The sequence below is a fragment of the Periophthalmus magnuspinnatus genome, chromosome 14, assembly GCF_009829125.3.
Source record: "Periophthalmus magnuspinnatus isolate fPerMag1 chromosome 14, fPerMag1.2.pri, whole genome shotgun sequence".
In the NCBI taxonomy this organism is placed as follows: Eukaryota; Metazoa; Chordata; class Actinopteri; order Gobiiformes; family Gobiidae; genus Periophthalmus; species Periophthalmus magnuspinnatus.
Window position 1 is genome coordinate 1,219,336 of NC_047139.1, and position 20,509 is coordinate 1,239,844.

The 20,509-nt window shown below is 45.1% G+C and overlaps 3 protein-coding genes across 3 annotated transcripts; 2 read left to right on the plus strand and 1 right to left on the minus strand.

The window, feature by feature from the left end:
- Positions 1-269: 269 nt before the first annotated feature.
- Positions 270-7,359, minus strand: alg8 (ALG8 alpha-1,3-glucosyltransferase). The gene is made up of 13 exons (XM_033977961.2): positions 7,269-7,359; positions 6,576-6,654; positions 5,827-6,020; positions 5,345-5,454; positions 4,690-4,757; positions 4,438-4,564; positions 3,704-3,807; positions 3,306-3,426; positions 3,088-3,221; positions 2,477-2,616; positions 2,283-2,380; positions 2,104-2,176; positions 270-1,348 (listed from the first exon to the last, which is right to left on the minus strand). The coding sequence occupies exons 1-13, from the start codon at positions 7,343-7,345 to the stop codon at positions 1,129-1,131; spliced, it is 1,545 nt and encodes a 514-aa protein (XP_033833852.1). The 5' UTR covers positions 7,346-7,359; the 3' UTR covers positions 270-1,128.
- Positions 7,360-7,620: 261 nt separating this feature from the next.
- Positions 7,621-10,446, plus strand: rad54l (RAD54 like). Its single transcript, XM_033978524.2, has one exon. It carries the CDS (start codon positions 7,633-7,635, stop codon positions 9,841-9,843), a length of 2,211 nt encoding a protein of 736 aa, XP_033834415.1. The 5' UTR covers positions 7,621-7,632; the 3' UTR covers positions 9,844-10,446.
- A 1,532-nt stretch (positions 10,447-11,978) lies between these two features.
- On the plus strand, positions 11,979-19,466 carry ccdc90b (coiled-coil domain containing 90B). The gene is made up of 9 exons (XM_033978041.2): positions 11,979-12,158; positions 13,059-13,178; positions 13,679-13,782; positions 14,300-14,401; positions 16,102-16,143; positions 16,207-16,278; positions 16,449-16,502; positions 17,109-17,223; positions 19,308-19,466. The coding sequence occupies exons 1-9, from the start codon at positions 12,089-12,091 to the stop codon at positions 19,361-19,363; spliced, it is 735 nt and encodes a 244-aa protein (XP_033833932.1). The 5' UTR covers positions 11,979-12,088; the 3' UTR covers positions 19,364-19,466.
- Positions 19,467-20,509: the final 1,043 nt, after the last annotated feature.

Genomic DNA, 20,509 nt, shown 5'->3' on the forward strand with positions numbered 1-20,509 from the left:
TCCTGGTTTAGACCTAGTTTAGACCTGGTTTAGTCCTGGTTTAGACCTGGTTTAGACCTGGTTTAGACCTGGTTTAGACCTGGTTTAGACCTGGTTTAGACCTGGTTTAGGTCTACTTAAAGCTGTAGGCGAGCGCCCTCTACTGGCCTGCTCTGTGTAGTGCAGTCTTCTCTTGAGCTTCTGTCTTTGTTTTTAACAGCTTCAAATATTCTAATGTCCAAACTCAGAATGTTTGTCATAAAAAGTTTTACAAAAAACAAACCAGTTTTATAGAAAAAGGAATGTTTATTCATTAATGACATTTTTGGCTCCAAAACAAATATTTGTCCTTTGGCCCGTTTCATCCTGAAGCATCGTCAAAGGCACCAAACAGATTATCCAGCTGAAGTTTGGTCTAGAAAAAACACCCAGAAACAGTTAAACCTGGATTAAAGAGGGAGTATGTACTTCTAGGGGGTATTAAAGAGGGAGTATGTACTTCTGTGGGGTATTAAAGAGGGAGTATGTACTTCTAGGGGGTATTAAAGAGGGAGTATGTACTTCTGTGGGGTATTAAAGAGGGAGTATGTACTTCTGTGGGGTATTAACTGTTTCCCGTTATTGTTTTAAAAATGCTATATATAAGTTCCACTTTCATTTTAGCTGTTCTGAGTCTCTCCTCTCTTTGCTCTCTGTGCTAAGCCCCTCCCCCTTCAGACCACGATCACAACACAATCAGCTGCGTCCCACTAATGAAACTACTGCACATCACACCAGGTTTGTGAAGTCATAGTGCACAGTTTGTATCATGTTTTTGTATATTTATGGAGGATTGTCGTGTGGGAGCATGGGTGACGTTGGCTTGTGAGCGGAGCCTCGTACTGCTAACTGTAAGGAGGGTTTGAATAGACCCAGGACAGATTGCTAGATTATTCAAACATGCATGGGTGATATTTAAAATCTATTCAGACGTGTTTTTATGAGAGAACAACATTATAACAAGATAGAAAGCTCAAAAGAATCGATTTTGCAAACTAACCCTCTTTAAACCAGGACTAAACCAGGACTAAACCAGGACTAAACCAGGACTAAACCAGGACTAAACCAGGACTAAACCAGGACTAAACCAGGACTAAACCAGGACTGGTCTCAGCTGGCTTTGATCTTGTAGTTTGTCCTCAGGAGGCTTCCGTAGACTCGTATGAAGCAGTAGGCCACGCCCACGGCGCAGTACACGGAGGTGAGCAGCAGGGGCAGAAACGGCAGGCGCGCGCTCACTGTCGACAGGGGCAGGAGCAGCTCAGAGGTCACACACACCAGACCCAGACCGCACAGGTACCAGCGCTCCAGGGCGCACAGTAGAGAGGACCTGGGCACAGAGGCATCATGGGAAATGAAGTCCACACGCACCAAAACACCCGACCAATCGCACACCAGAGAGGTCATCGTCATGGCAACCTACAGTAACAGACGTTCAGCTCCAGCAGCCAATGCTACACACAAACTCTCTGCTAACTATCAGGGAGCAGGGGACTTTTTACAATTTTCTCTTAAAGCTACAGTGTGTAACTTTCTGGAGGTCACCTGCATGATAGACAATATAAAGTTAAACCCATGCCTAAAACATTCTCCATGGAGATGCCAAACTGTGGAATATTATAGCCAAAAGAATATTTCCACAGAAACTAGTAGGCTCCTCCAGACCAAAGAAGAGTCAGGTTTGTGGAGATGCGAGGCATCAGTCAGGCTATGGTTATGGTTTTGGTTGAGGTTATAGGGTCAGGGCCGATATCATGGATAAAATAATCACAATTAAAGATTATATCACAGTAATTATTGTTGCTGACAGTTTAAATGTTCTTGATATGAATAATTACAATTTTAATATTATGAACAGGTTCTGTTTTTACACAGAGTTGTACTTTATCAGTGAAAACAGCAGTGATCTAGAGGAGGCCATCCGATTATTGTCGACGCTTTTTATCACGATAAATGATAAATGATAATATTGTTTATCACCCCGTCCCTAGTTTGGTTTACTCTCGACTAACACCAGAAAATAAAACACACAACAGTCAAAAACATCACATTTCAGGCCTGTCCAACAGAAGACACACGACTGACCCGTGCAGTCTGTGGAGCGAACTGAAGGAGAAGACTGAGAACAGCAACATCAGGAGGAACTTCAGCGGCAGCTCTGGAAACACAACACAGTCAGATGCCCTCCCAGATGCTGTGGTGTGTCAGATGCCCTCCCAGATGCTGTGGTGTGTCAGATGCCCTCCCAGATGCTGTGGTTGTACCTGCTGCGGTGAAGATCAGTGGGAACAGGGAGTAGTGTCCAGTTGACGCCAAAACCAGAAATATCCCAGCATCCTCTCTGCTCTGCACGGCCAGAACGCTACAGCAACAAGCAGGGACAAAAAGGTTTAGACCCATCCACGAAATCTGAACTAAACCAAGTCTAAACCAGATCTAAACCAGGTCTGTGTCTGACCTGAGGGGCAGGATGGCGAGGAGCACGGCCTTCTCATGGACGTGCCACCCAAACAGGAAGGAACCGAGCGCACACAGGACCAGCGCTCGCAGGAAGGAGGCGGAGCAACGCGGGCGCCACATCAGGAACAACACCGCGGGCTGTGGAGACAATACAACAGGTCATAGTCTACGTTTCCACGACTCCACGCCGCTGTTTGATGACATCGTAGTTTGGGTCTCGTGACTTAAGCACTGACGCTTCTTCTGTGTCGATGAGTGACATTCAAAGGCTGTACTTTCTCCGTGGCGTGGAGTGCGTGGGCGTGACTGGTCCACTAAGTGCTGACTTCATATGAACTCAGCGGCTGCTTTTCCTTAGTTTGGCTCGTACTATTTTTTTTAAATTCCTCGTATATAGTGATTTTGATTGACAGCTCGCTCGGGGCAGGGACTCCCCACAGGAGGAGCTCGGAGTAGAGTCGCTGCTCCTTCACATTAGTCTATCAGGGTCAGAGAGACTTGTACAGGATAAGTTCAGCAACAGGTACAGGTCTCTGGACTAAACCTGGACTAAAACAGGACTGAAACAAAACTAAAGTAGAACAAAAGTAGGACTAAACCAGGACTCACCAGAATGGCCAGTGCGGTGCAGAGGAGCGTCACCGTCGGGGAGATCGAGGGCAGAGCCGTGTGATGAAACTCCTGAACCAAACCTCCAGTCATCGAGGCCTGAGGACCAGAACCGACCAGACCCAGACGAAGACCTGAGAACAGGGACAAACCAGGACTAAAAACAAGACTACATCAGGTCTAAATCAGGACTAAAGCAGGTCTAAACCCGGTCTTACCCAGCACGGTGAGGGCCTTGTCTGCAGCGTTGTACAGGGCCCAGGCGTTCGGGGCCCAGTAGGCGTGGCACAGTCCTCTCTTAAAGGGGAAGAGACGCGACAAAACCTGAGGCATCTGACCCTGAGGAGGGAGACCAGAACCAGGACTGAACCAGGACTGAACCAGGATTGAACCAGGACTGAACCAGGACTGAACCAGGACTGAACCAGGACTGAAGAAGGACGGGTCAAATGCAGAGAAAGAGTTTCCCACACGAGGAATAAATATATACCTTAACCTTAAACCAGGACTAAAAAAGGACTGAGCCAGGTTTTAAACAGAGCTGGACTAGAGGACTTAAGGCCTAGACCGGGACTGAACCATGACCAAAGCCCGTCAGTGTTTGAGTGACTGTTACCATGGCGATGAAGGGGCCGAAGGACACGGCGGTGACCAAGAGAACGATCAGACCCAGAGCTGAGAAACGCAGCAAACTGAAGCTCCTCCAGTTCAACCGGCCGTCTGCAACACACAGACAGACGGCAGGGGGCGCTGTCAGGACGGGTTTAGGGCCCGTATCAGAACTAAACCACAAGTAAAACAGGATTAACCAGGAGTAAACCAGGACTGAACCAGGTCTAAACCAGGGCTAAACCAGGATTAGACCAGGACTAGACCAGGACTAGAATAAACATTTTAATAAATTAAAGCTGTAAGCGGCGTTGAACAGCCCTCAGGAGCTTCACCTCGTACTCCACTGGCCTCCCGTGTGTTAGGCACTAATGCTCTGTCATTAATGAATTTTGGTCAAAGTTTTGTGAGTTTTTAAACTTGTTTAGGATGGCAAAGAAATAGAAGAAATTTTAAAAAAATTCAGCAAAAACAATATCTTCGTTGCCATGGTGACGGCGAATTAGATGTTGAAAGCTCTCGACTTTCCTCACATCACCGTGGAGTGAATGACGGGCACGTTCACCATCACGCTGCGTCCTCCCACTGACGTCCGTTCATTTTAGCAGTTATAAACATGGCCCAGGACACAGTTTCGACACCAGTAGGCCCGATGCCCTGTCAGGGCTCGGACACAGTGATCAAAATCCAAAGTTAATCAGGTCTAAACCCGGTTTAAATCGGGTCTGAATCAGGTCTTACCACTGTGGTCTTTGGTGAAGCAGTAGGACCGGAGCAGGAACACGCCGTACGCCGGAGCCACGTACAGGTAAATGTGTTTGAGGTTCAACAGGATGGAGAACAACAGCGCCCCCTGCAGGTGTTTGGACTGACAACACACAGGGTTACACATCAGATCACTTTCAGTAAACCAGTCCATGTCCAGTCCATGTCCAGTCCAAGTCCAGTCCAAGTCCAGTCCAAGTCCAGTCCACGTCCAGTCCACGTCCAGACCTGCAGGTGTTTGGCCACAGACAGCAGCAGGAAGCCCATCAAGAAACCATTGTACTGGAAATGAATATCTGACACAAAGTTCAGAAAAACAGGACTAAACCGGGACTAAACCGGGACTAAACCGGGACTAAACCGGGACTAAACCGGGACTAAACCGGGACTAAACCGGGAATAAACCGGGACTAAACCGGGACTAAACCGGGAATAAACCGGGAATAAACCATGAATAAACCGGGACTAAACCGGGACTAAACCGGGACTAAACCGGGACTAAAAGAGGATCTGCTGGGCCCAAACCAGGACTAAAATTGAGTCCTTTGCACTGCTTTGAATTGTCTCAAGAATAGAATTTTTAAACTATAAATATGAATGTGGTGTGTGAGTGTTGTTGGTGGTGGGAAGGGCCCGTGGTGCAAACTGGCAGCCTCACTTCCATCAGTCTGTCCCAGGGCAGCTGTGACTATGATAGTAGCTGACCATCACCGAGAACAAAGAATGCTCTGAAGCACTTTGGGTGTCTTGAAAGGCACTCTATGAATCCAATTGTTAATACATTTTAAAAGGCAGAACAAAACGAGGTCTAAACCAGGACTAAACCAGAACTAAACCAGGACTAAAAGACGATCTGTTGGGCCCAAGTGGGTCTTAAGGATACGGTCGACGATCAGGAGGCCGAAGTTGAAGAGCAGAAGAACAGCGAGAACAAACGAAGGACGATTCAAAATGTCTCTGGAGGATTTCTGCTCCGAGACACAGCGACAGCACCTGAGACACAGCACAGGTGAATAAGACCAGGACTGAACCAGGACTGAACCAGGAATAAACCGGGAATAAACCAGGACTAAACCAGGACTCAAACAGGTCTAAACCAGGACTAAACCAGGACTAAACCAGGTCTAAACCAGGACTAAACCAGGTCTAAACCGGCACTAAACCGGGACTAAACCGGGACTAAACCAGGACTAAACCAGGACTAAACCAGGACTGAACCAGGTCTAAACCAGGACTAAACCAGGACTAAACCGGGAATAAACTGGGACTAAACCGGGACTAAACTGGGAATAAACAGGGACTAAACCAAGACTGAACCAGGACTAAACCAGGACTAAACCAGGTCTAAAGCAGGTTCGGACTCACTCTCTTGTGGCCAGGATGTAGACCAGGTCGGTGCAGATGACAGACAGCCTTTGGAACAGCAGAGTGGCGTCACTTTCGTACGGCGCTTTCTGAATCTGAAGCATGTTTTTATCAAAGTGTCGTCCAACGTGAGACAAACCGAACTCGAACCAGGCGAACAGCGGTGGGTAGTCCAGTGTCCACTCCGACGTGTTCTGAGAGACACAAGGGACACGAGATCTGGGTTAGACCTGGTTTAGACCTGGTTTAGACCTGTTTCAGACCTGTTTCAGACCTGGTTTAGACCTGGTTTAGACCTGGTTTAGACCTGGTTTAGACCTGGGTTAGACCTGGGTTAGCTCTGGGTTGGAGCTAGTACTGGGTCAGACATGGTTTAGTTCTTTTCACTTCTTTAATGCTATAAATGGATTTGACCTGATTTAGTCTTAATTTAATAACAAAACATCAAATTTTAACAGAAGACTCCTACAATTTTTGAAGTAGTAGTGGTAGTAGTAGTAGTAGTAGTAGTAGTAAGGTTTGCCTGAAAGGGTTTTATTTCTCTTTTAGTTTTCATTTTATGATAATAATTTATGTTTTGGTTTGTTGTATTGTTATTTTAATGTCTTTCTTATTCTGTAAAGCACTTAATTATTTTTAGTACTGTACTATACAAATAAACTTACCTTGTCAGCAGTAGCAATAGTAACAGCAATAGTAACAGCAGTAGCAGTAGTAGTACTAGTAGTAGTAGATTTAGTAGTACTGACCTCGTAGTACCAGCGGGACACCGGGAGGCTGTGAGTGATCGCTAACCAGTTTCTGTGCACCTCGAAGTCTGTGGAGCGACTTTAAACAAGAAAAACATTATCAGCATTTTTAAAGATATTTACAAGAAATAAGTCAGTTTTAATAAGTTCGTGCTAATAGTAAACTGTAAACTGAGTATTTTAGATGGATTTTTCTGCGTTGATGACACACACACAGAGGGATTCAGCGCTGCTTTCTGTATTTTTGTACTTTTATTATCAGCCTTCCTCCACAAACTGACACTTACTATCCCACTAAACCAAGCCAGAATTAGAAAAAAATAAAAATATTAATCTGCTAAATGCACTTTATCACTAAAATCATAGAAATGGCGCCATCTTGAGGTGACTCGCCACAATCACAAACCCACACGTCAGCTTTACATTTTATCATTTAATTTAACGGTGCATTATTGTTATGGATATCTGCAAATAAAGGCACGACAAACCATTTAATTTCTCATATATATGTTTGTTTTGTTCAATGAGAAACCTGTCAAATGTGGAGATAAAGTTAGCAGCTTTAGCTCAATGCTAACTGTCAACTACTTTCCCGCCTCCGTTTTAGCTTAAAATGAGGCTTAAATTTACTGTAACGATACGGACAAATCACACGGACTAGTGCCAGTTAAACTAGCGTAAAATGGCACTTACTACGCGTTGATAAAGAGACATTTTAGCAAAGAAACTCCGACAGCTAACGCCGTGAACCAGCCGTCCGCCGCCGCCATGACTGTGACGTAAGACGCACAACCCGGAACCACAACAAACGCTCAAAAAATAACGCGCGACGCTCAGAGCCAAACCTGCCCAGCTCCAGCGGGTAAAAGTACGGGTTTAAACTTGTTTCTGCTGCTGACCCGAGCTTTTACCGGGGCTGAACTTTAATGATGAACGATTCGTGAGTTTAAACAGACTTTTTAAAGCCAAAGAAGCAAAGTTAAATAGACAGTTTGTGCTGCTAACGCTACGAGGAGTGAATGCGGTGTTGCCACGGACACAAACCTCTGCAAAAAAAATGAGACGGAGTTTGGCCCCGAGTCAAGTGGTCAAACGGATTAAGCGAGAAGAGGATGACCCGGACTGGAGCGAGCCGAAACGTGCCAAGAAAGAGGCGCCGGTGACGCATTTGAACCCGTACAGAAAACCACTGACTCCCCTGTGCGCGCAGCCCGGGGAGAGCTGCACGAGCGGGGAGAAGCACGAGAGGTACATCCAGAGCATCCTGTCCCGGCCCTTTAAGGTCCCCATCGCGAACTACACGGGTCCGCTGGGGCTCCGGGCGCTGGGGGTGAAGCGCGCGGGCGGGAGGAGGGCGCTCCATGACCCGTTTGGAGAGGGCGCGCTGGTGCTGTACGAGCCGCCCATCCTCTCCGCGCACGACCTCATCCGAGCCGACAAGGACAAGCTGGAGGTGCACGTCGTGGTGGATCCGCTGCTGTCCCGAGTCCTGCGGCCGCACCAGAGAGAGGGAGTCCGGTTCCTGTGGGAGTGCGTCACGGGAAGGCGCATCCCCGGGTCCTTCGGCTGCGTCATGGCGGACGAGATGGGGCTGGGGAAGACGCTGCAGTGTATCGCGCTTATTTGGACTCTGCTGCGACAGAGCCCTGACGCCAAACCCGAGATTGAAAAGGCGATCGTGGTGTCGCCCTCCAGTTTGGTGCGTAACTGGTACAACGAGGTGGGGAAGTGGCTGGGCGCGCGCGTCACTCCGCTCGCGATAGACGGAGGCTCCAAGGACGAGATCGACCGACAGCTGACGAACTTCATGTGCCAGCGTGGTCTGCGAGTGCCCACGCCCGTGCTCATCATCTCCTACGAGACTTTCCGGCTGCACGCGCACGTCCTGCACAAAGGCAAAGTCGGTCTGATCATCTGCGACGAAGGACACCGCCTGAAAAACTCTGAAAACCAGACGTACCACGCGCTGAACGCCATGAGTGCTCAGAGGCGAGTGCTCATCTCAGGCACGCCCATCCAGAACGACCTCCTGGAATACTTCAGCCTCGTGCATTTCGTGAACACAGGGATCCTGGGCACGGCCAACGAGTTTAAGAAGCGCTTTGAGATGCCCATTCTCAAAGGAAGAGATGCAGACGCCAGCGAAAAAGACCGACAGGCCGGCGAAGAGAAACTGAAGGAGCTGATCGGGATTGTCAATCGATGCTTGATCAGGAGAACCTCTGATATTCTGTCCAAGTATCTCCCGGAGAAGATCGAACAGGTGGTGTGCTGTAGACTAACTCCTCTGCAAAGTAAACTCTATCACCACTTTTTACAGCAGGCCAATCCGATCGAGAAACTGCAAGATGGAAAGATCAGCGTCTCCTCTCTCTCCTCCATCACTTCGCTCAAAAAACTGTGCAACCACCCGGCGCTAATCTACGACAAGTGTGTGGAAGGCGAGAGCGGGTTCGATGGAGCTCTGGATCTGTTTCCTCAAAACTACAACCCGAAAACTTTGGAACCGCATCTGTCGGGCAAAATGCTCGTCCTCGATTACATTCTGGCCATCACCAAAAGCACCACGAACGACAAAGTGGTTCTGGTGTCCAACTATACGCAGACGCTGGACCTGTTCGAGAAGCTTTTCCGCAGCAGGAAGTATCTGTACGTGAGACTGGACGGAACCATGTCCATAAAGAAGAGGGCCAAGATCGTGGAGAGGTTCAACGACCCCACCAACCCCGAGTTTATTTTCATGCTGAGCAGCAAGGCCGGAGGGTGCGGACTCAACCTCATCGGAGCCAATCGTCTGGTGATGTTCGACCCAGATTGGAACCCGGCAAACGACGAGCAGGCAATGGCGCGCGTGTGGAGGGACGGGCAGAAGAAAAGCTGCTACATCTACCGCTTGCTCTCCACTGGGACCATCGAAGAGAAGATACTGCAGCGACAGGCGCACAAGAAAGCCCTGAGCAGCTGCGTGGTAGACGAGGAGACGGACGTGGAGAGACACTTTTCCCTCGGAGAACTGCGAGAGCTGTTTACGCTGAACGAGGACACTCTGAGCGACACCCACGACCGGTTCAAGTGCAGACGCTGCGTGAATGGCAGAGAGGTGCGCCCCCCGGTGGACGCAGACTGTAACAGCGACCTCTCGCAGTGGCGTCACACTTCGCACAAAAAGGAGCTCAGAGATCAAGTGCTCAAACTGTCCTGGGACACAGCCGTCAGCTTTGTGTTTCACCAGTGCTCCCACATCAACCAGAAGACGGGAGAGGAATAAACCAGGGCTAGAACCAGATTAAACCGGGACTAAACTTGGACTAAACCAGGTCTTAGCCAGGTCTCTCATATCCAGAAGACAGGAGAGGACTAGGCAGGGCTGAAACTGGACTAAACCTCTGCTCCCACATCAACCAGAAGACGGGAGGGGAATAAACCAGGGCTAGAACCAGACTAAACTTGGACTAAACCAGGTCTTAGCCAGGTCTCTCATATCCAGAAGACAGGAGAGGACTAGGCAGGGCTGAAACTGGACTAAACCTCTGCTCCTACATCAACCAGAAGACGGGAGAGGAATAGACCAGGACTAGAACTGGACTGAACCAGGTCGTAGCCAGGTCTTTCGCAGGTCTTTCAAATCATCCAGAAGGAGAGGACAGGAGAGAACTAGACCAGGACTGAAACTGGACTAAACCTCTGCTCTTTCATCAACCATAAGACCAGAGAGGAATAGACCAGAACTTAAAACTGGACTAACCCTGGACAAGAACAGGACTTGATAAATAAGAAGTCTAACCTGGACTAGCCAGTTCTGATTTCGGACAAAACTATGATTCAAAATGGGTTTGGTCTACCAGGTCAAAAGTGGAACTCTACAATGTCAAAGCAGGCTAAAGTGGACTAAACCAGGTCTAAACCAGGTCTAAAGATGGACTAAACCTGGTCTATAATGGGACTACATTGTGGCTAAGTTTTGGCGTTGCACTTCAGATTTATTATATTTTATTTGTTTGTTTGAAAACTTCTGTTCTGAGCAATAAAGTTTATTTCTAACCGTTCTGCTATTTTCTTTTGGTCAGTTCACAGGACATGTTTTTGTCTTGTGAAGATTTGAGATCGTCAAACTCGTATTTAAATCTCCTGTATGACACAAACTGACTCTTGTGACTTTAAGTGATGTTTTAACGCTGTTTCCTCCTTATAAACAGACCTGGAGTTGTGTTTTGTTTCATTCACACATGTTTGAGTCACACTTTATTATTAGTCTGTCACATCTCCAAAGCTCAAAATGCTCTGTTCCACCTTGTGATGTCATCAAGTGGTAGTTTGTCAAGTGAACAGCTCCTTTTACCTTTAGTTCAGTCGAGACAAGTGACAACTCCAGGACTGAAATGATCCAAATGATTCTAGAAATGAAGGTGTGTGGAGTTTAACAACACCGTGGAGCACTTCCTGTATCGCCACATGATGACATCACAAGGTGGAACAGAGTGTGTTCAGTTTGAGAGTAGAACTGTGTGTTAAATGTGTGAATGAAACAAAACACATCTCCAGGTCTGTTTGTGACGAGGAAACGACATTAGAACAGATGCAATTTGGGTAGTTTGTCTTTATAGTTAATTTGTCTATGTTAATTTTCTATAATCAAATCTGTACCTCACTCTCTTCAAAGGAGGTCCACACCGTCACAAAGAGCCGCTCAGGACCACAGTCTGCTGTTCATCTCCATCTCAAACTCACTAAACACTCCTGAGCTTCAGATCTGAGCCACAGAAAAGAAATAGTTTGAGACAGGAGCTGAAGAAGCTATTATTAGGAAAGATGGGGGGGCTTAAATGTCATCTATCTCCTATTTATAACTCCATCCTCAGACCTAAACCTAAACAAGGAAAACAATAGGGCTAGCCGGTATGCTAATGGCCGGTATGCTAAGGGATGTTAGAGCACGCATTAGGGGCCTGAACGATAATGCAAAATATGATTCCGGCACAGTGCACATTTAGTGTATCTCATTAGACCTAGCCAACAACAAAGCTAACAGAGGTTCAGCGTCGTTAGCGCCTCCTTCAGACAGAGATAAGGCAGTGTCCAGCAGTAATCTGACCAGAACTGAAGTCTTCACTACTACAAGTTTTGTCCACTTTTGAATTTATTATTTTTTTTAACCTTTTTAGCAAGTTGTTTATTGCACTGAGAAACCTGTGTCCTCACTGTGAGCGGGGCTTGCATCTCCACAAACCTGACTCTTCAGAAAGTTACAAGCAGTCGCCAAGTTGAGACCAGGAAACGTGCCTCCAGTTTCTCCTCTGAATAAGAATTTACAACAAATATTCTGTAGTTTTTCTGTCCAAATCGCACATGTTTGACTGTGCGCAGACAGGGGGCGGTAGTGAGTCCGTGTGCGCGGTTTAAAACAGCGAACAAGTGAAAAGTGGAGTTGACAGTTCGAGAGTTTGTAGTTTTTTAGAAGTGTTGTGCTTTTGTAGTTTGATTTGACTCTTCTCTTGTGGGTTTTGGTCAGAGACATGTCCGCGCTGCTCCCGCTGCTCCGCCGCTGGAGACTCGGCTCCTGTCTGCGCCCTGCGGCCTCCAGAGGTGAGTGTCCCGGCCCCGAGAGAGAGCAGCACCCGGTGTCAGAGGAGCAGAGAGGAGCAGGGAGCCACAGAGGAGCAGGGAGATACAGAGAGGAGCCACAGAGTCATAGGGCCCCGGAGTCAGGAGCAGAGAGGAACCACAGAGGAGCAGAGAGGTACAGAGAGGAGCAGGGAGCCACAGAGGAGCAGGGAGATACAGAGAGGAGCCACAGAGTCATAGGGCCCGGAGTCAGGAGCAGAGAAGAGCTACAGAGGAGCAGGGAGGTACAGAGAGGAGCCACAGAGGAGCAGGGAGGTACAGAGAGGAGCCACAGAGGAGCAGGGAGGTACAGAGAGGAGCCACAGAGGAGCAGGGAGCCACAGAGGAGCAGGGCCCCGGAGTCAGGAGCAGAGAGGAGCCACAGAGGAGCAGGGAGCCACAGCACGGGTCACAGTGGTTTAGTTTTCTGCTCCATGGAGACCAACCCGGGTCTAAACGTGGACTAAACACAGGACTGATCCAGGACCAGGTCTGATCCAGATTTAAACCTGCTTTTATGATAAAGAAACCTGTGGTGAAGTGACAATATTTAAAGCCACAGTATGTAACTTTTAGACTAAAATAAAAGCATGTTTTTTTTTAAATTTTATTCTGGATGTTTTTATTGCTCTGAAAAACCTGTGTCTTTACTGTCAGCTCGCCTCTCCACAAACCTCAAACCTTTTATTTGGCCTGGAGGAGCGACTCTTCCTGCTTGTTTCCATGGAAATGTCCCTTTGGCTGTAATATTCCACAGTATGGCATAAAACGTGTATCTCATACAGAATGAAGTGAATGAAACAAAACACAAGTCCAGGATGTTTCTGCAGAGGACACATTAGATCAGGGTTTAAGTCCCACTCTGTCCCTCTCTTCCTGCAGGTGGCGCTGTGGGGGCTCGCTGCATGACCTTTGACGTGCGGAGGGTGGAGCTGATGCCGCTGGAGCAGAGGAAGCTCACGTTTGACTCCCACGCCGTCGCCATGGAGCTGGAGAAACACGGTAACCACGGCAACCACCTGACACGCCTGGACAAGACCAGGACTAAACCAGGACTAACCAGGACTAAACCAGGACTAACCGGGACTAACCAGGACTAAACCAGGTCTAAACCAGGACTAAACCAGGACTAAACCAGGTCTAAACCAGGACTAAACCAGGTCTAAACTAGGACTAGGCCAGGACTCAACAGGACTAAACCAGGACTAAACCGGGACTAAACCAGGATTAACCGGGACTAAACCAGGTCTAAACCAGGTCTAAACTAGGACTAGGCCAGGACTCAACAGGACTAAACCAGGACTAAACCAGGACTAAACCAGGATTAACCAGGACTAAACCGGGACTAAACCAGGTCTAAACCAGGTCTAAACTAGGTCTAAACTAGGACTAAACCAGGACTAAACCAGGACTAAACCAGGACTAAACCAGGACTAAACCAGGTCTAAAGCAGGTCTAAACCAGGACTATACCAGGACTAAACCAGGTCCAATGTGTTTCAGGTTTTGAGAAGTCTCAGGCGGAGCTGATCGTGGCGGCGTTGGTGACTCTGACCACAGCCAACATGGACATGGTTTACAAAGACATGGTCACCAAGTCCCACCAGGTCTGTGCTCAGAGAGAAGTGTGTTGCTCAAAGGCACAGGGGCCGGACGCAGAATCAAACCTTCAGCTGATCGTATTTAAACACAGATCATCACTCCTCAGGTTGAAGAGCAATAGTCTCACCTGAAGTTGTGTTTGGACTGATTCATGTTTGAGTTTAAACTTTAAGCAACTATTTTCAAGACGCCATTTTGTCAATTTACCGCCGTTTAAACCTCCTCAGACCACGCCCACTGTGACACGCCCCCTGTGACACGCCCCCTGTGACATGCCCACTGTGACACGCCCCCTGTGACACGCCCCCTGTGACACGCCCCCTGTGACACGCCCCCTGTGACACGCCCCCTGTGACGTCCGCACTTCCTTCTCCAGTTTTATTTTCTTAATCGGTGACAGAGATGAGAACTATAAAGGGCTGATTTGAAGGTTGACGGTTGTTTCCTGCTCAGACCGCTGCACACTGACATTGTGCCCTTTAGCTGGACACTTCTCTGACCTCTGACCCCTGTTGTCTCCAGGAGATCGCGCTGCAGCAGATCATGGCTCATCTGGACTCCATCCGCAAAGACATGGTGATCCTCGAGAAGAGCGACTTTGCCAACCTGCGCTCTGAGAACACGGTGAGAACCTGAACCTCCGGCTGGGTGCTCCTGACCACGGCCAGCTCTGGACTCGTGTCACGATACGATACTGGGGAACAGACTCGATACCGATACTGATACTGATACTACAACGATGATAAAAACAGTATTTATTTAGACGATAGACTGTGATTTTACTCTTTAAATGGTAGAAGTTTGTTTTCTAAAGATGAAGGAGGAGAGAGGGAAAGAGGAGGATTAGTGGGAGAGGAAGGAGGTAAAAGAATGGAGAGAAAGAAAGAGGAGGAACAGAGGGAAGACAAGGAGAGGGGAGGAAAGAAAGGATAAAGGAATGTAGGGGGAGAAAAGACAGAGGAGGGGAAGAGAGAGACACAGGAGAGCAGGAGGCAAAGAAGAGAAAGATAGAGGAGAGAAAAGCAGAGGAAAGAAAGAAGAGGAGAAAGGGGGGAGAAAGAAGGAGGGAGGAGGAGAGAGAAAGGGGAGGATTAGTGGGAGAGGAAGGAGATAGTTTAAAAAGTAACATTATTTCAAAATAATCTTACTCAAGTACAAGTATTTCGTAGTGGTCCAGGACATGAAGTAAAGAGAAACTTAAAGAGTAACTGTCAGGATGTAACACCTGGTTTATAATTTAAAGAACAAAACATGAAATAACAAAAATGAGCCAAAATAAATCAAATCTGAAGGAGCCAGAAGCACAAGTTCACATCATGTTCAGATCATTCCATTTTGTTACATAAAGAACAAGTCACTTTAGACCAGGGCTCCCCTATGAAGAACAAATGTTTTTACTTCATAAAATGAAGAAATGTTTTTACTAGATGTTTATTTAAATGAAATAAATATCAAAATAATACATTCAAATTAAATAAATATCAAATAAAACATGTAATTTCTCTCTTTGGTTGCCCCTTATATGACGCTCAGAGCTCGTTTGTTTTAGTCACTTTCACAAAGTGGATGATTGTTGTTCATATTTGACACGTTTGAAAAAACTCCAGCGTCTCCTCATCGTGACTGAGGTGTAATGAGGCGTCTTATTTGTCTTCACACTGTCCACTGTCCACAGCAGACACCGGTCTGTCCTCGTGTCCCCCCGGAGTCTCGGTGAAGCCCAGTGCTAAATACTCTTCATCAGACTCCCTCGTCTTACTTTTCGGTGACTTTCGTGCGTCTCTTTACCTCCGTCTCTCTCCTTCTTTCTTTTCATCCCTGTTAAAATATTTTCCATAGTGACTCTTCAAAAGTGTCTCTCGTTCACTGCCCTGTGTCATGATCTGTTCACTCTGTCCTGATCTGTGCTGCGCACGCGCTGAGTACAGTATCTACAGTATCTACAGTATCTACAGTATCTACAGTACTACAGTATCTACAGTATCTACAGTACTACAGTATCTACAGTACTACAGTATCTACAGTACTACAGTACTACAGTATCTACAGTACTACAGTATCTACAGTATCTACAGTATCTACAGTACTACAGTATCTACAGTATCTACAGTACTACAGTATCTACAGTACTACAGTATCTACAGTACTACAGTATCTACAGTATCTACAGTACTACAGTATCTACAGTACTACAGTACTACAGTATCTACAGTACTACAGTATCTACAGTATCTACAGTGTCAGTGACTGCTGGACAGTCTCTGAGTCCAGCTCTGCCTGTGGCTCAGTGACGTTTAGTGTTTTTTGTGTTTTTGTTTTTTCAGAAAATGAAGCGTGAACTGGAGCAGCTCCAGCACAGACTCACCGTGAGGAAAAAACACATTTATGATTTTTACGTGTGAAACTTTATATTGACAAGTGTTTTTCAGGAGGAGAGTCAGAAAGTGAGAGCGGAGGCAAAACTGGACTTCAACCTGGAGAGCAGCCGCATGTCAGACATGGTGAGACTAAATGACACGACGAAGTACTGTCATGTGTTTCTGTGATTGTAAAAGTAACTGTACTCTGAATACAGTTACTCTAAACTCTACATGAATATTCTGCAGTATTCTGGGTCCCGTGTTCGGCTCCGTCCAAACTCTGGAGCTGTATGAACGTGTCTTTGTTTCAGTTCACAGATCAGGAGAAGAAGCTGATGGAGGCGAGCACAGAGTTTCACACAAAGGTAAAACGAGGACTTGAACTTTCAAACTCAGGAGACACTGAGCCGAGGGACATGGGACGCCGTTTTAAACCCGCCCTGTTGAGCTTGTGTCTCTATGGTTCTCATCTCTGTGGATCATTCTGTTATAATTTACACATTTTAAATCACAATATTCAACTAAAACCGCCTCATAAAAGAAACAACAAAACAGAAACTTCCACGTTAGAGCAAGAGGGCGTTACCTTCAACAGACTCGCTCCTGATTGGCTCTTTGGTTGCTATGATACTCGCAGTTTGGAACTCGCCGCTCCACCCTCGATGAGCTTCATTTGGAGCCGAGCGCCGCGGGTGATTCACTTTATAAATTTGTACAAAAATGGCGACGCGACGCTGCAGAATCCTACGAGTATCAACGATTAAGAAAATAAAACTGGAGAAGGAAGCGCGGACGTCACAGTGGGCGGGAAAATAAGAGATTAAAGATTAAACTTAAACACGAATCACTCCAGATACAACTTTGAGTAGGCAAATGGTGAGAAGAAACGACTAGAACACGATTAAAGCTCCGAAAAGTCCAGTTTGAAGAACAGTTCTGGTTTTAAAATGGCTGTTTCTCTGGTTCTGTAGAAGTCGGACCTGGACCACGATTACATGGAGATAAACAAGAAGATCGACCTGGAGGTGGCGTCACTGAAAACTCTGCTGGAGTCGCTCAAACTGGAGACGGTGCGATACCTGGCAGGTAACGCTCTGACCCGCAGAGGGCGCTAACGGGGGGGGGGGGTTTCACACTGTCCCATGTGACGTCAGACTCTCAGATGTGTTGATCACGTTGTACTTTGTCATGAAATATCCAAAAGGTAAAGTCACAAATGTTGAACCTGATCATTTCTATCCAGACTAAAGATCTCACTGTTTTATCATTTTAACAAGATTCACTTTATCTGCTCCGTCTGTGTTAAATCGAGCTCAACGGCGACCCCTGCCCCTGGTTCTGGGAGTATTGCTCTCAGTCATTATTTCCATAGACTTTCCGGTAAAAATTATTATTATATCAGCTCTTTTCTAGTTAATGACACAAGACCTATTTAAATCTGTCCCTGAAAGTTTGCAAAGCTGCCAAGTTACTAAAACATTTCACATAATCTTGTGTTTGAAATGTGCTTTTTGGACTTAAAACAGCCGCGTTCTGGAGATTAGTTTGTGCATATTTTGTTTTAACCTCCTGGGACCTGGTGTCACATTTTGGGTTGTCTAGGCCACAATGCAAATTTATATTAGAAGAACAACAGCAACAATGTAAAAATGTTCAATTTAGAATATTTTTAAGAGTTTAGAATGTTCAGAGTATTTTTTTATTTATTTATTTTTGTAAAGTCACTTGTCTCCTGCTCCTGTCTCTTCACACGAGACACTTTGTTGTTTCTCATTTTGTTTTTACTCAGGACAAATGTTGCTGTTTCAAGCTCTTAATAAATAGTTTTTGCAAATCATTATTCAAATGTTCTATCAAAATGATTTAAACGTGGAACAAATATCCTCATATGTGGAAGTCATTTTTCTCATAAACTACATAATGTAAAAAGATAATTCTTCGTTTTTACTCATCAGGTCCAATCGGCCCAAATAACAAAGAGAAAGTAATAAAACCATGAAAGAGCTCAAGTCTCAGGAGGTTAAAGTTGGAACTCCCTTTACATTTATTCTGTTGTTCAGTTCTTTACAGTTTTGACTGGTTTTCTCCTGAAACAAATCCGTCAAAAGAACAAAAGGATAAATGACTTAGGTGTCCATTAAGTCTCTTTGAATGTATTACAAAAGCAGATATCTTAATCAGACGTGTTCTATTGTTCTCAGAGTGTTTTTCCCTCATTTAACCCACCTCTGTATGACCTCCAGCACAGACAGAACTGAACACGTGTCTGGTTTGTTAACGTAAGATATTAACAGTTAATCAGATAAATAAAGCAGAAAAAACAACAAGTTTACTCTGGATCTCACTCCAAATCAATAAATCCATTGAATTCTTCATCCTCGTTGTCGCTTCTGAACAAATCCACCCACTCCAGAGGAAGAAGTAGAACAACATTTTCTTTTAAGGGCATTTTTGAGATGTTTTAAATGTTCAGTGAAACAGGAGATACTGGTACAAGCCTTCAATAATGAACATGTGAAATTATTATTATTATTTATTTATTTTTTATTTTTTTCGGATTATAGTTTGAGCCCAAAAGTAAAGTTCAACATTGAAATAAAAGGAATTCCAGCAGGTGGGAAAACTCATTCTATTGTATTTATCAAACCCAACTAAATGTCTTGAGTCAGTCTTAACCTCTATTAATGAGTTATTTTATTTATTTATTTTGAAATGAAATGATATATTCTGATAATTTCACATATAAGTCCCCTTGGACAAACTATGAAAAATAGTGACATTTATAGTCCAGAAAATGCAGTAATTAATACATGTTATCACTTGCCTTTGTAATTAAATTTAAAAATAGTAAAGAGACTTCATGGACACACTGTATATTTCTCAAAGTATCTACCGTTTGCTTTGTTGAAAAATATTCAGTTGAGTTATTTAATGTTTTTTCTTTACTACATAATTCCATAAATGTGACTTCATATATTTGATTTCTTCTGTGTGTATCTAAAATGTAGAAAGTAGTAAAAATACAAAAGAAAAAACATTTGAGCGGGCGTGTCCAAACGGCCGACAGGTCGTGTATAACATGAGACTAGTCCACAGTTTTAAGTGAGGAAAATGTATAAATATAAATATGGTCACAGTTTGGATCATGTTCTGTCCTTTTGTCTCCACAGCTACACTTTTCTTTTGCCTCGCTGTCGTTCTGGGAGTTTATCGACTTTGGAAATAAAGAACATATTTTTATAATGAATTTCACATGTAAATTCTAAATGTTTTTTGTTTTTTCATAAACTGCTGTTTTAATGAGCTGATGAAATATATTTAATACGTCTGACTCTGTTGTGTTTGATTCTTGTTGCTGTTTGTGTCATGATACTAAAATGTCAAACTATTTTGATACTAAGGAATCGATACTCGATACTGGTTCTCATACCACCATGATAAAAAACAAACACTTTGTTTAGACGATAGACTGTGATTTTACACTTTAAACGGTAGAAGTTTGATTCTAGAGATGGAGGAGAGAAGAGGAAAGAGGGAGGGAAAGAGGGGAGGGTTAATGGGAGAGGAAGGAGGTAAAAGAATGAGGTGAAAGAGAGAGGAGGGAGAGAAGATAAAGAAGGAAAGAAAGAAGAGGGAAGGAAAAAAGGGAGAGAAGTTATGGAGAGAAAGGAAGAGAGAGTAGAGAGAGGGAAGAAGGAGAGAGATTAGTCAGAGAGGAAGGAGGTAAAAGAATGAGAAAGAGGAGGATTACAGGGAAGATGAGGAGAGGGGGAGGAAAGAAAGAGGGTAAAGGAATGTAGGGAGAGAAAAACAAGAGAGGAGGAGAGAGTTTAGATAAAGGAGAGAGAGCAGTGGTGAGTGCAGTAGGTTCATAGTGATCCACGGTGTAAACTCGTCTGTGTGTCTGATACTTGTGAAACACTCATCAGTATATACATACACACACACACACACACACACACATATATATATATATATATATATATATATATATATACACACACACACACACTCATATATTATATATATAAGACTATTCGAACTAAATCAAAAAATGTAGAAAATAGTAAACTAAAGAAAAAACTATGACTTTTGACAGATCCTTTATTTACCACAGGTTTTATCCAACCAAATCAAATATAATAATTAAAAAAATACAAAAACCTGCCAAATGCTTGAGTTAAACAGTGTAAAGGGCGTATTCCGTAGAGATTTCCCCATGAGAACAGCAGAAGCAGAGATATTTGCTCTGATAGTTTGTCCTGTGGTCGCTAAGGCCGTGTTTACCCATGCGCCTCTTATGTAACGTTTAAACTGACGCCTGCTCTGCTCTGATTGGCCCTTTCGCGTGTCTGTTACCTCATCTGACCAA

What these genes read in the sequence shown, in the direction of transcription:
- alg8 (XM_033977961.2), bottom strand. Translation starts at nt 7,345, where the DNA reads ATGGCGGCGGCGGACGGCTGGTTCACGGCGTTAGCTGTCGGAGTTTCT. An exon ending in TACATCCTGGCCACAAGAGA is followed by an intron (nt 5,455 to 5,826) that starts GTGAGTCCGAAC and finishes GCTGTGTCTCAG; the next exon opens with GTGCTGTCGCTGTGTCTCGG. An exon ending in TCGGCCCCTTCATCGCCATG is followed by an intron (nt 3,427 to 3,703) that starts GTAACAGTCACT and finishes CTCCCTCCTCAG; the next exon opens with GGTCAGATGCCTCAGGTTTT.
- rad54l (XM_033978524.2), top strand. Translation starts at nt 7,633, where the DNA reads ATGAGACGGAGTTTGGCCCCGAGTCAAGTGGTCAAACGGATTAAGCGA.
- ccdc90b (XM_033978041.2), top strand. Translation starts at nt 12,089, where the DNA reads ATGTCCGCGCTGCTCCCGCTGCTCCGCCGCTGGAGACTCGGCTCCTGT. An exon ending in AGCTCCAGCACAGACTCACC is followed by an intron (nt 16,144 to 16,206) that starts GTGAGGAAAAAA and finishes AGTGTTTTTCAG; the next exon opens with GAGGAGAGTCAGAAAGTGAG. An exon ending in GCACAGAGTTTCACACAAAG is followed by an intron (nt 16,503 to 17,108) that starts GTAAAACGAGGA and finishes CTGGTTCTGTAG; the next exon opens with AAGTCGGACCTGGACCACGA.